This window comes from Limulus polyphemus, unplaced genomic scaffold (assembly GCF_000517525.1).
Source record: "Limulus polyphemus unplaced genomic scaffold, Limulus_polyphemus-2.1.2 Scaffold806, whole genome shotgun sequence".
Classification (NCBI taxonomy): domain Eukaryota; kingdom Metazoa; phylum Arthropoda; class Merostomata; order Xiphosura; family Limulidae; genus Limulus; species Limulus polyphemus.
Genome location: NW_013666416.1, coordinates 220,243 through 234,312, shown reverse-complemented (window position 1 = coordinate 234,312; position 14,070 = coordinate 220,243). Strand labels below are relative to the sequence as shown.

Here is a 14,070-nt window from a genome sequence, read left to right as displayed (position 1 = left end):
TTATGCATAACAAATACAAAACATGGGGATATGTTTCAAGTAGTACAACAGTCAGCTGAGTATGTTTTGGGTATATATATATATAACATTTGGCATTGCTATTTATTGCTGACCTGATCTTCATTTTCGACTCAATAAGGGCTAACATCCCAGTTTTAGGATGCAAGTTTAAATTATGAGTGAATTGTTTTAAACTTTTCATATTATGCTGAGATTGCACTTTTTTATGTAGAAATGTAGACAAATTGATATTTATTTATAATTTCATTAACTACTACACACTTAGGTTTTGTTGATATTTGGCATCACTGTTTTGTACACAGTTCCATGTTTGCTGCCTTAGAGGATTGCTACAAAAATATATTTTTTTTATCTAATAGTGCTTTCGTGGTTATATGACGTTTCTAAATCTAAACATAACAATAATTTTCAAAAATAGTTCTGGCCTCTAATGGGTTAAATACTTAGCATTTTTTCAATCTGGTTTACTTGAAGATGCATCAGGAGTGATGAAGTATAAGTTAGTTCATTTCTAATTGATTCAGTATCATTTGGAGGAGATCATTAACTACATGGCATTTAGAACAATGGTACTGTTGGTAGAACTAAGCAAAAATGACATTATATTTCTTTGAAACTATCTTTTCAGTTCAACATTATTTTATACTGATAAGTGCCTTCTTCCTTTAGATCTGTACTTCACATGGTATACAATAGTCTTTTACTCATTATTTGAACCATATAATCCACTCTGTAAGTAATGTGACTACACATTACTAGTCATTTAATGCGCAAATTTCAATTTCATTTAATAATGTAATTGCTAATCTATAACCATTCTATTGGCTGCACAATTTTGAGTTCATTAGTTGATTCTTAAAGTGTACATAAGATTGGTGCAGATTTGATCAGTGGTTATCTATTGCATCACAAAATAAAAGGTTTAAACATTTAAACACAAAAATGGATCTTGACAATTTAAACATAAACAACGGTTTTTATAACAAAGTAGCTAATGCCATGTTTAAATATTATCATAATATTTATCACATATAATTTTGATAAAAGAGTTAGCACAAAGGATCACATATAAAGTGTAATAGATTTAAAATAAGACCCAAAACTCGAGCGCTTTCGATTAGTTGACTATTCTTCTTCCGGAAGAAGAATAGTCAACTATTCGAAAATGCTCGAGTTTTGGGTCTTATTTTAAGTCTATCACATATGATATTCAACGTCTAAATATAGTGTTCACATTAAAATGTGGGTAAAAACAACCTTAAAATGAGCTAAATTGCACAAGTGAGCCAACACAGAAATTGATGAACAAAAAACACAATAAGGATGTGGTAATGTACTTCATTTCTATATGATACAGTGGTCCTATTATAAGTGAAACAGTTTCCACAGTAAATATTTATTTACTGGATTTGACTTGTAGGGAACATTCCCATCTTTAAGACTCTTCATCCTTTATCAGATAGGTGAATATGTGCTCATTTTTCAACAGCTTTCTAATGAAATAACCAGTGAAATCATTAGGTTTTAAAATATATTTTCACGTTTTGTAATCACATACTGTAAATGAACAGATAATTGTATTATCTACAGTTTTTAGCAAACAAAACTATACTTATACATTTTTAATGACTGAGTTGGAGAAAAAAATGGTCCCTTAAATAAACAAAATCTTGTATAATTCATTTTATGATTGACTAACTGATAGAATAAAAAATAAAAACAGAGATTTTCAGAAGAGATAATATATTAAATTTAGACTGTTTATTACTTCTGGTTTTGTGACTGAAAAACTACTATTTTCATCTTCACTGCTACCATAGTTAATGTGTACAGATACTACTGAAATAGCATCTGTATTTCACTATTAGTATAGTAACTAAACATCATCAGACCTTGAACCTGTTCATATCTTCTCGAAGTAAAAGAGTTTCTGCCATTAGTTTGTCCTGCCGTTGTCGTAAGTCTGATAAAGCAGCAAGGTTCTGGTACATAAGACGAAGACCTTCACATAAGAATGCATTTTGTTCATAGCCACCAGGAGGCAATGCTTCTCCAGAAACATAACTATCAAATTCATCCTGACTCAAATTGAGCGACTCTGCTGTGAGATCTTCAATGAAAGCAACAGCACAACACTACAAGACAAAGATAAAACGTGAGTAATACTTATTTTGAAAGGTCACAGATAATTGTAATATTTCAAATTCATGTAAAAAAAAAGGTTTCACATAACAAAAAACTCCAGTGTGCACAGGTTCTTGACATAACAATTTACAGTATCAAAGATTGCACAAAGAGCAAGCATATTGTTTCTTCATTACTTTTCCATCAGCTTGGTCCGAAATAAAAATTGGTTTACCACCCATAAATGCTTTTCTACAAGAACTAGAACCCATTCCAAATTTAAATTAGGTTTCAACCTAAACTGTTTAAGGAAAGAAATGAGCTAGAGATTGATACAGCTTCAAAATGCATATTATCATATACAAACTGCTTATTTTGAAGACTGCTGACAGTATAAAATAATATTATTAATAACTTCTCAGTTTTCATGAAGTGTATAATAATATGTCAACCACACTATATTTTCTATATCAAGTGCAAACAAGGCCTTTTACTCAATCCCACGGCTCTTAGGCCAGCTGAGATATGACAAAGTGATGGCTGAGATGCTATTCATATTACTAAACTGCTTGACCACAACTGTATCAATGTGAACTGGACTGAGTTAGAGAACTGTAATTTTTTCATCAAGTTATTGACTGATATACAGAGTTCATTCAAAAAGTTTTTAAAGAACTTCATCCAGCTTCCAGGAGATAACATTCTGTTGTTGCAGCTCAAAATATGTCTTCAAATATATGATTAACAATGGTGTAACATTTAATCAGAATAATCAAAGATTGGTTGTTAAAATCAAACAACCAAATTCTTAATTTTGGTTTTCCATATTTGATTACAACAAATTAAAATAGTTTTTGGAGATATGTTGTTCTTTATACTTTTATATTCTTGTTTCTAAACCTCACTGTGAGAAAGCCAGATGTTTCTGTAGAATATAAAGCATAATTAAAATGGGTAATGCCATTGGTCAAGTCCAAGAACTCAGTCAAACTGATATTTTGTTAGAAAATTACAGGCCTGAAACAATTCTCAGAATTTATTCTGTCTGAAACAAAACTTGGATGAACTTACTGTTTGAAAAGTTTAGCTTTCTCTTACCTGCAAACATTAGTTGTTCCTTGTGCATCTGAATTTGAAAGTATGTGCTTGCCGCTAATCTTGAGGTATCTCCCACCAAAGGCATATTTTTAATATGAACTGTTCTAGTGTGTAATGTAATCATCATGTGAAAATAGTTCTCCCTGAATTGGAAGGCAACACATCCCAATGTGCAGTAGATCTCCATAGACACTTGCACTCAAAATTAACTTCATTCTTATATAAGGCACGAATAACGTGCACCAGTTAACTTCCAAAACAATATCCTTACTTCTCTGCACACAAAAACTATAATCTTATATTAATATGGTGGAGGGGCCACTGCAATTACAAAAATATAGATGAGCTCCCTTCAGGGAAGGTGATTGAAGGGGAAAGCCCATGGACACCTATAGTGGGTATTTATTAGACAGGCAACACTTGTGGGAGATCGCATCCATCTCATGCAGGGTATAACTCTTCATCTGAATGAAAGTATGAAAGGAGGAAGGCAAAGAAGCCAATATGTCACAGGGATGGGCAAAAAAATACATGACCAACTGAGCATTTCACACAACCATATGATTAGAAATAAGGTGTAATGTGACGAGGGCAATGACCAGACTATACAGTGTTCTGTTGTGTCATTTACTCACTGGTCAAGGGAGGAGAATACTTTGCCCATCCAGCTGGCCAAACTACTGGAAAATTGTCATGTATGAAGGGGTGACTTGCACAACATTGACATGGATACCCCCTATCCTACTTTTCACTGCATTGTGTTGCCCACTTGGACTCTTTCCTGAGTGATTGCACAACTGATGATGAACTCTCCAAGTGAACTACTCCATAGGCTAGTAAGTGGTAAGGGTCTCCCATTCTTCACTCAATGACCAGGGAGAAAGAAATTTGTGTTGGGAAACAGTGGAGAGGTGCCCAGTTTCAATTGGACCTAACTGCTGCAATTATCTTTTACTGGAGAAAGTGTAATGGGTTACTGTGAAACCTAATTTGGAAAGCCAGCATGCATGAGCCAGGGAAGTGGGCACACTCCCCTGGTGCTTGTTTTTTCAATGATAGTTCATGATAGGTATGGTCTGGAATGGACAGTGAAATATATATATACTAGCAGAGACCCACAAAACATTTCCAGTGAAATTACTATCTTTATTGCAACACTACTTTAAATACAGGATTTGTAGAATAATACAAGAGAATTCTAATCACAGACACCAAAATCTGCAAGTCCACTTGTCTTAGGCTGATAAAAAGATAAATTAACAATGTAACTTATGTACATTTATTGTTTTAGTCAGGGATAAACTTTACCATAGTTAATATTCTCAGTAAATAAACCTATAATGTTATTCTATGACGTAATGTCAGACCTTTTTAAAACTTTAAGTTTTTAATAAGTTTCTTTCTACTAAAGTATATTTACATCTTTCTTTTGTTTACATCCATGCACATTTATACTGTAAGGTGCACATGCATTTTCAGGACAGAAAAAAACAGTATTATAATAATATATACACAATTGTAGTGGTCTTATGAAAAAACCATCTCAACAGTGGGCACTTTAAGAGCCAGGGCAGATGAGTTTAATGTTTTCTTTTACCCTTGACTTGATGTAGATTTAAGGAAGTAAGTATACCCTGTGAGGCAACACTTCTCAATGGGTGGGTTCCAAGAAGTAAATCGTATAAGAGTAGAACTGAGTATGGAAGTAAAAGAAGCACTTACCCATCAAATGATGAGTCGACTGGAGAATAGCAACTAGAAGTAGGTATCATCCTGAGGCAGGTGAAACTGCCAAATGATGGAGGTAATGGGAGACAAAGGGGTTGGGCATAGCCCATATTCCAGCGTGGAGGATTTTCTCCAGGGTTGTTGAAGTTGCAAGGCCAGAAAGTAAGTCAAGTGTCAGGTTTGATGTAATAAAATATGATACAGCCTATGAGCATCCATCTATAGAGGAATATACAATCAGGATGAGTAAAAAAATCCTGATTTAATGAGCATAAATGATGAGAGGTCCTTGAAAAAATAGGGGTCCCATGGAAAGAATAAATGATTGAAGGTACGCTGAAATGGAGCTGTGCATGCTAAGAGGGCTGGGATCAAAGGAAAGAAAGTGGGAGAGAAGGAATGAAATTGTATGAAGAAATGAGTGGTCAGGGAGCAAGAACTCAATGACAATCTGTAAATCCAAGTATGAGAGATATCCAATGCATAAAGACCAGATCTGCAATGACCACAAAATAGAAGTTGGAAATATGTTCTGAGAGAGAGAGAGATGGTGTAATGAGCAAGAGGTCCATAGTTCAAATGGGGCCTGTCCGAAAGCACACAGAACCACTTTAAGGTTACAGTTGGGCAAAGGAAATAGATGAAGAGAATGATTAACGAGGAAGGGCCAGAACAAGGTGGAAAGAACAGGAGAGGAAAAGACAAAACCATACCAAGGTCACTGAGAACCTGCTTTGGTAGAAACCGACAATCGTTGATTGAACATGAGGGAAAGATGGGCAACAAGAAGACAGCCTAGTGAGAGAGAGTGATAGACAGACCAGAGGAAAAAAGACAGACCCTCAAGAAGAAAAAGTGGTAGCATTACAAGAGAGGACAGAGGATACAAAGATACTACAATAAATGCTCAAAGACCATGGAAGAAGTTTCAATGTGAACTAGGCTGAAAGAGACAGGATGTTTGGGAAATGCAAGAGCCCACAAAAGCCCTCATGCAGGGAGTATAAAAGAAGCAAAATTTGAGGTAACTAGATGCTCCATGTCTTGTAGACAAATTGGGGAAGGCTGAGCCCGACTGAGTCATGGATTGAAAACACACCAAAATGGAACAATTATCGGATTGGAGTGAGGAACAACTTGGAAGATTTGCCCAGCCAACCCAGATGGAGTAGAAATGACATGGTCAGGAAAGAGACAAGGAGGAGCCAGTCTTCCATGTAATAATGACTCTGTAGAAGACATTAGGAACAGAGGGGGAGAGCTGAAACTGATAAACCTGATCCTGGTGAATGATCGAAGAAAAACATCACAATGATAGGGCAATTGGAATATGTAAAAAGGTGTCCAAGATGTCACCCTAGGTCATTCATAGTTCTGGAGGAAAAGGATCAATGGAGAAGAAACCCCTCCATCTTGAACTGAGGAACCATTAGATAGTGGTTGAGAGAAGAAAGGTCGATGATGGGATGTTAGTCTCTGGTCTTTAGGGAGACAATAAAAATATAAGAATAAAACCCTGGAGAGGGGAAAAGGAACCTCTTGATGACTCTCTTTACCAAAAGATCTGATACCACAGCCTCAAGATGCAGTAAACACAGAGGATCAAAAGGTGAAGGTGAAGAATGAGAAAAGAAGATAGATGAGAAGTAAAAAACTGTGGGCAAGAACTTGAATGACCTCCTGGTCATATAAATGGGGTCCAGAAGTTTGCAAACAGAAAGAGATGTGCCCTCATGGTGCCTGAGCTGATTGGGTACAAAGAGAGGTAGACACTGATATGATGTGTGATGGCAACTCAACAGGAGGGGGATGGCAAGAAGAAATAGAGGGATAAGTGATGGGAAAAAGAGAGAGAGATGGAAGGTTTACAGAGTCAAGAAACAGACATGGATTCAGGAGGTTGGAAGAGACAAGAAACCAAGGGGGAAGGGAGGTTTTGTGCATTGGTAAAATCTCAAAAGATGTTAGGAACACCCCCAAAGATTTTGGGGTGAAGAAAAGGAGCCAGACAGAGGTCAGTGAGGTAAGAATGTGGAAAACAAACAGCAAAGAGAGGAGCATCACATCCCAGAAGGTTCCAACCACAGAGGATCCAAGTAAACAGGGACAAAGCATAAGATGAAACCATGACCAAAATATTGAAAAGTATCAACTGTAGATCTCCAGAAAAACTATTAGGATCACAGTGTAGAGCTTCAGAGAGGAGATGAAAGGGAGTATAGGTAGCAAAGAAGATGGGTGAGAAAAAGGTGAAGACAAGAAAATTGAGCACTATAGTTATAGGAGACAGGGGTAAATGGAACTCCATGAATTGAGAATCCAAGAATGGAAAAGGAGAATGACCTTATCCATAACAAGGGAATCTTGAATGATGAGAGGCATTTGAGTTTTAATGGAGCTGATCCAGAAATGAGTCAGCATCTACATATGTCTAGTTAAAGAGGAAAAACCAAATAATCCTCAGCATGAGAGGCATTTTGTAAGGAATGGGAAGAATCAAAAGACACAGGTGAAAGAGAAAGTAAAGAACAAACCTGAGAAACCAAATCCACAGAGAGATTTGGAGGAGGAATATTGGCCTCTACCAGTAAAGAGAAGCCTAGTGCAAACCTATGAGGTGGAAAGAGCCAATCAAAATCATCATTCTTGTGGTCAAGTTCCGAAAAAGTGGAATTCTCTCCTGGTGTATGAACGGGGAGATGAGGCAATGAAGGCAATCACACAATCACAAACACATGATACATTGAACAATGGTAGTAATGTTCTCCACAGTCAATGAACCTCCAGTGGTCACAGATAAAGTAGGGTCAGTGTTAGTTACATTACCAGAGATGAGGCAATGAAAGCAATCAGACAATCACAAACACATGATACATTGAACAATGGTAGTAATGTTCTCCACAGTCAATGAACCTCCAGTGGTCACAGATAAAGTAGGGTCAGTGTTAGTTACATTACCAGAACCTCAAGAGGAGGTAATAATCACTGTCACTTGAAAATTCATTGGGATTAAAGGAATTCTTCAGATTTATTTTTATGTATACAATAACAGAAAAGCAATGTATGTTGAAATAGAATGAACAAATAAATGTTAACAATGGAATACAGGCAGCACCAATCTTACTACATTGAACAATTTAAAACTTTTAAAAACACCTGTGTTCACAACAATGCAGAGAAAAAGAATGAAGTTAATCTGACTGCAAGTGCTTATAGGGATCTACTGAGCATGGAGGTTGTTTTGCCCTCTTATTGGTGAAGGGCTATTGTTGCAGTTCACATTAAAATGTGTTTTAGGTGAGAGATAGTTCAAAGCTAATGGCATGCACAAAATTTCAAAGGCTCACATGTGAGAAATACAGTACCTTGCAAAAGTATTCACCTCCTACCAATAATGTCATAAAAACAATTTAAAACACTAATGATCAAACTTAACACTGTTATGTGTGAAAGATGTTAAATGCCAGAAAACTTGCAAAGAAAATATACAAATTGAAATTTGCTGATTGCATAAGTATTCAGCCCCCTAAGTCAGTACTTTGTGGAAGCACCTTTGCCATCAATTACTGCTGTGAGTCTTTTTGGATAGGTCTCTAATAGCTTTGCACAATTGGATGATGTAATTTTTGCCCATTCTTCCTGAAAAAGTGTTCCAATTCTGACAAGTTCATTGGAGATTGTTGATGGACTGCAATCTTCAAGTCTCGCTATAAATTTTCCATTGGATTCAAGTCAGGACTTTGACTGGGCCACTAGAGGACATTTATTTTCTTCTTTCGAAACCACTCCAGTGTAGCTTTGGCCTTGTACTTCAGGTGATTATTCTGCTAAAATGTGAATTGTTGACCAAGTTTTAGATTCTTGGCTGACTCAAGCAAGCTTTCCTCTAGGATTCACCTGCACTTTGCACCATCCATCTTCTCCTCAATCCTAACAAACTTCCCAGTCTCTGCTGATGAGAAGCATCCCCATAACATGATGCTGCTTCCACAATGCTTGACAGTTGGGATGGTGTTGATTGGATGAGGTTCTGTGTTGGGATTGCACCAGACGTAATGCTTTGAATTTATACCTAAAACTCAAAGCTTAATTTTTGTCTTGTCTGACCACAAAATCTTCTGCCACATGTCTGCAGTATCATTTACAGGCTTTGTTGCAAACTCCATATGAAATTTAAGATGATTATTTTTCAGTAATGGCTTCTTTCTTGAACAGATGCATTTACTCTGAAGTCAAGTTAAATTACTTTTATTACACACAGACAGAGACCATTACACTAATTTTGTGACCTTTGAAAATAATCTTTTACACCTGAACTGATTTATGGTTGCTGTAGCAAAGGGGTTGATGAAAACTTCATTTACATTTTTCACGTGAAATACAGTCCTCTGTGTACACTTTTTTTAAACACAACCAAGAGATGAAACCATTCCTTTTTGCTTACCAGTTGCTTACAGATGATATTTGAATACACAAAAACTCATTTTATCTTGATCACAGTAAATAATACAACTGACAAAAATATTCTGTAAAATATAAAAAAATAAAACACCTAAATTGTTGGTGTTCAATATAATTAATATCTTGAAAATTAATAAATACTAAATTCTAGATGTCCAAAAACCTTCACAAGGCTATACACACATGGATGGATATAATCAGGCTTCATGGGAGATATTGCATGCAGTCTTGGTTAAATTAACCAATCTGTATACAAAGTTGGTTGATTTTTAGGGGTGAACTTTTTCAGGCTTTAAATTCAATACTACAACATTTTATCAACATGTTATGTTTTATATTACTCCAACTTCTTTAAAATTGTCAGGGTTTTGTATATGAGTGGGCTGGGATTCTTCTACAGTAGGTGTTTGTGACTTATTGACGATAAATTCAAACAATAAATGGCAATCTCTTTGTTTTAAAATAATGTATTCAAAACAAATCAAATGTATGTACACAAATTTTTTACACTATAAGATATCATAGTTGTATCTAAAACTCTAAATAATTCTCTTTTCTTGTCAAAAGTCCACACAGGCTGATTCATTTACTTTAGAATCCAATTGAGAAGATGAATTATTTTTTCTCTAATCTGTTTCTTACTATACAATTTGTGATAAATTCGCTTATGTTAATCCATGGGTTACCACAGTTGTATTTCGAACTTCAAATAATTGTATCCTTTCATCAAAGTCCACACAGACAAGTTCAATTACTTTAGAACACCCTTTGACAAGACAAATTATTCTCCTTATCTCTGTTAAACTATAAAACTTACTTTAAAGTATTGCCCCTTACAGCTAAACTAACAATAATGCAGTCTAACTTCACTTTTTCTGACTTTCTTTTTTAGTTACCACAGTTGTATCCAGAGCTTTAAATAATTGTCTCTTTTTTTTTTTCATCAAAAGTTCACACAGGTTTGTCAGTAGCTTTAGAACCAAATTGACAAAAAAATTATTTTTCCTATCTCTGTTGTCACAATACAGCTGTGAAACAGACTATAGAAATCACCCATTAAGGCTAATCACTCAAATGGTGGCTAACTTCACATTTTCTAACTTTTTTCTGACTGATCTTTTCTCTTACTTCACTTAACTTCACTCACTCAGTCACCTATATACATACCTTGCCCAAATGTGGCCTGGAATTTTCTACAAACTAGGAGATGCTATGATGCCACAAGGATGTCATCAACAATACTACAACAATTGAACTACACAGACAAACTCTTATCGAGTTACATAACAAAATTTTTCATAACTATTACTTTTTAACACTCTTGTTAAGAGAACTAAATATTTAGTAAATATTAAATCACTAAATAAACTAAATAATATATTTTACACCAAACAGTTTTATATATCCAACAAAAATGATTTTGTTTTATCTGCAATTAAACAGTCAAATTTAATTGTGTTTGCAAATCTAATTTTGGAGTATACAAATATCAGTGAAAAAGTCTTTCCTATTCAAATAGAGAAAATATACAGTTGCTAAGAAAACTTATGAAGGAAAATATCAGCAATCAATACAGCAACTTATTCATTGCTTACTTTAAATGAAGAATTTGCCTTGATTAATGTTTCAGTGCACTAACCTTCATAAAAATATACCAAATTATCAATTCTAAGTCAATACTTCTTTGGAAAATTGACTCATCAATAGTATAAATAATGAACTAACAAATCTTTCAAGAAGTATCAGTAAGTTTATTGTTCCAACACTTTGTTTAACCTTAAGCACACGGGTGGGGTTCAAAGTGTGCATCCTTATACTATTCATTTTATCCTACAATGCTAATTTAGTTCCAGTTTAGCTTAGAGGAGAGTAAATACCAGATATAATATATAGGGATACCAATAAAAAACTGTAGATATGCATTTTGGAAGTTCTAGAAGTTATGTAAACGCAAACTGTATAATGGGCAAAAATATTTTTATTATTTACATGAAGTCTGATAATATCTTCAGTACAAATGCTTTTGTAACACATCTGACTTACTATGTACAACAGACTTGTATATTTTACTAAAAGTTTTCATATTCCAAGTAGATACATCTAGTAATTCAGAATTATAAGATCAACATTCCTTCTCCAATACGGGTTTGGTCCAATGGACCAAGCCTGTGCATATTTGGTTAATTCAACATTTACACTGTAGCATTTTGTTTATAATAAAGTTAAAATTACAAGAAACTATGTGAAGTTACAAATAAACAATGTTAATTACCTACCAAATTTGTAAAATAATAGCCTCCTTCACCACTCATTAGTCTTTTGGGGATACTGAGCTGTGTAATATATTCTATATTAGACTTTAACAATGGAGGATTTGCCCTCAGAACAATAAATACTAAGGCTGGCAGAAACTCATCAGCACTAGCTGGTCCCCCTCGACAGACCTGAAGAATGTTGAAGATGTTCTGGCTACAGTGAACAATGCAGTCTAATTTGTCTTGAGGTGACCTTTTAGAGTCCATCTCTATGATATCTGAGGTGACAAAATATGTGTCGTGAACTTGACAAGAAACCATTAAAATTCTTTAAAAAACACTCAAGGTAAATCTAATGGTGATTTACAATCTGTAAACATGTAGGTTAATGATAATTATTTTTTATTTCATATCAAAACACTAATATTTTTCCTGAAATTTATTTCATTACTTCATAGGAAAGTCTATCCTTGAGTGAGTACACTCATTCATATAGATCTAGTTATAAGTATTTGACACAGATCTACAAATAAAGTAATATTAGTACTTTATGTATTTGATCTTTTTTCAGAGAACATTTACTAGCAATATTTAAGCTGATAGTACTAGTAGCATATGAATTTTATTAACATTAAGAAAGAATATAAATGTGTTTAGATATAGTTCAGTTCGCAAAGTCAACAACAACATCAAAAGTTTTGAACAATATAATTACTACTGAATTTAGAGAGCAAAAAAAACACAAGTCTAGAAACCTGTGATAGCTTTGTCGATGAGATCTCTGACTTCTGGATGTTTGTCATCAATGTCAGAATCCAGGTGTGCTGCTGTTACCCAATTGAGACTGCGAATCCTCTTCTGAATGGCTAGATCATTTTCCTCGTATTCTGATGAAAACAGGCCAAACAAGTTCTTATATAGTCGTATCATTAGATATTTCTCAGTAAAGTTCATCAGCAGTTCAGGATCAGAGCCTATATTGGATAGTATTAAAAGTACTGCATTAACTTCCATTAACAATCTTGATAAATTGTGTGTGTGTATACACATATAAAAAATACGTTTGTGTTTGTCTATCCATTTCTTCACAAATTTCTTGTTCAAATGCTACAAATCTCATATTGTTAGAAAGCCCTTTGTCTGAGGAGTCCAGGTTGCATGTTGGCTTTTCAATTCAGAATCACCATACCTTTTTTGCTTAGCCAAACTTTTCAATGCAATAAGTATGGTACACAATGGTACAATATCATTGTCATCACATTTTTATTTGCAAAGTATTTCACCTAAACAATACTTAACCCACATGTAATTTCCTAAAAAAATTAACATTACACTAAATACAATTTCAAGTGTTTTCTCCACTTACTTAGGTCTAAAATATACATGTTCAGTTCATTCAAAATCATATGCTTATCACTTTGTGAACACCTTTGTCTCTGCATATTCAGCAAAGCTTTCCTTCATTGCAACTTTATATTTACTTTACTTTGCAATAGTTTAGTTTCGGTTCATTTCACAGACTACTATAAACATCTTTTAGCTACTTTTTTCTTTACTACAGGTTTTATTTTTTATTTTTGTGGGTTTCTTTGTTTCAACTCATAAAAACCATGCCATACACTGAATGCTCATAACTGTTTCATACTCTGTACACTATTATAAATACAATTACTTCATTTTATTGTTTACATTATGTTTAGTTTTATTAAACAAAGTTACATACGTGTAGTTTTATTATATAAAATTACGTGTACACGAGTTTGTTTGTCTGACTGTGTATAGACCAGAATTTATCAATGTAACACATAATGCCTGTAAGAAAGCACAGATTAAATGGCATCCATGAAAATGGTAGAATAAACAACATTCAAGTGAAAGACATAAAAACTACCACAAATGTTTTTGGGGTTGCAGCTAGTATATGAGTAATACACTAGCAATGTAGATCCAAGGATGTGTATTTATATATTTCTAACACAGTTAAGTCAGAAAATAGAGTTGGGTGATTAGTGGTCTTTCCTGTCTGATTAATTTGTGGACTCATAAGTTGATAATTACCACAACCTACCATGCACAAAAAAACAAAACAAAAAAGAATGGGTATTCGCTAGCTTCTTTAGTTTCTGAACCACTGTATTATTATAACATCTAACACAATATTAACCTTCCTATTTTCACATAGTCTTGGTTTCTTAAAGTAATTTTTGAATTACCCTTCATTTCATATGATAGACATACTCTTGAGGTTGCCATTAGCACGTTTTGTGAAAAAGAAAATTTTTTCTGGTAAAAAACGTTTTGGCACAAATTTTTTAAAGATCATCTGGACATTTTCTACATGGTGAATGAATTACTAATGGCCATTTTGGTTTCTTTTTTAAAA

General features: G+C 34.2%; 1 protein-coding gene across 2 annotated transcripts in view; it reads right to left on the bottom strand.

Annotated features, from left to right (window-relative positions):
* LOC106460636 (rab5 GDP/GTP exchange factor-like) overlaps positions 1–14,070 on the bottom strand; it is a 42,134-nt gene that overhangs the window by 5,927 nt on the left and 22,137 nt on the right. For both annotated transcript variants that reach the window (XM_022387392.1, XM_013920362.2), the window contains exons 5-7: positions 12,443–12,661; positions 11,709–11,965; positions 1,914–2,156 (exon numbers count right to left, since the gene is read on the bottom strand). In XM_022387392.1, the coding sequence (XP_022243100.1) occupies positions 1,914–2,156; positions 11,709–11,965; positions 12,443–12,661 (719 nt within the window). The remainder of the gene's footprint in view (positions 1–1,913; positions 2,157–11,708; positions 11,966–12,442; positions 12,662–14,070) is intronic.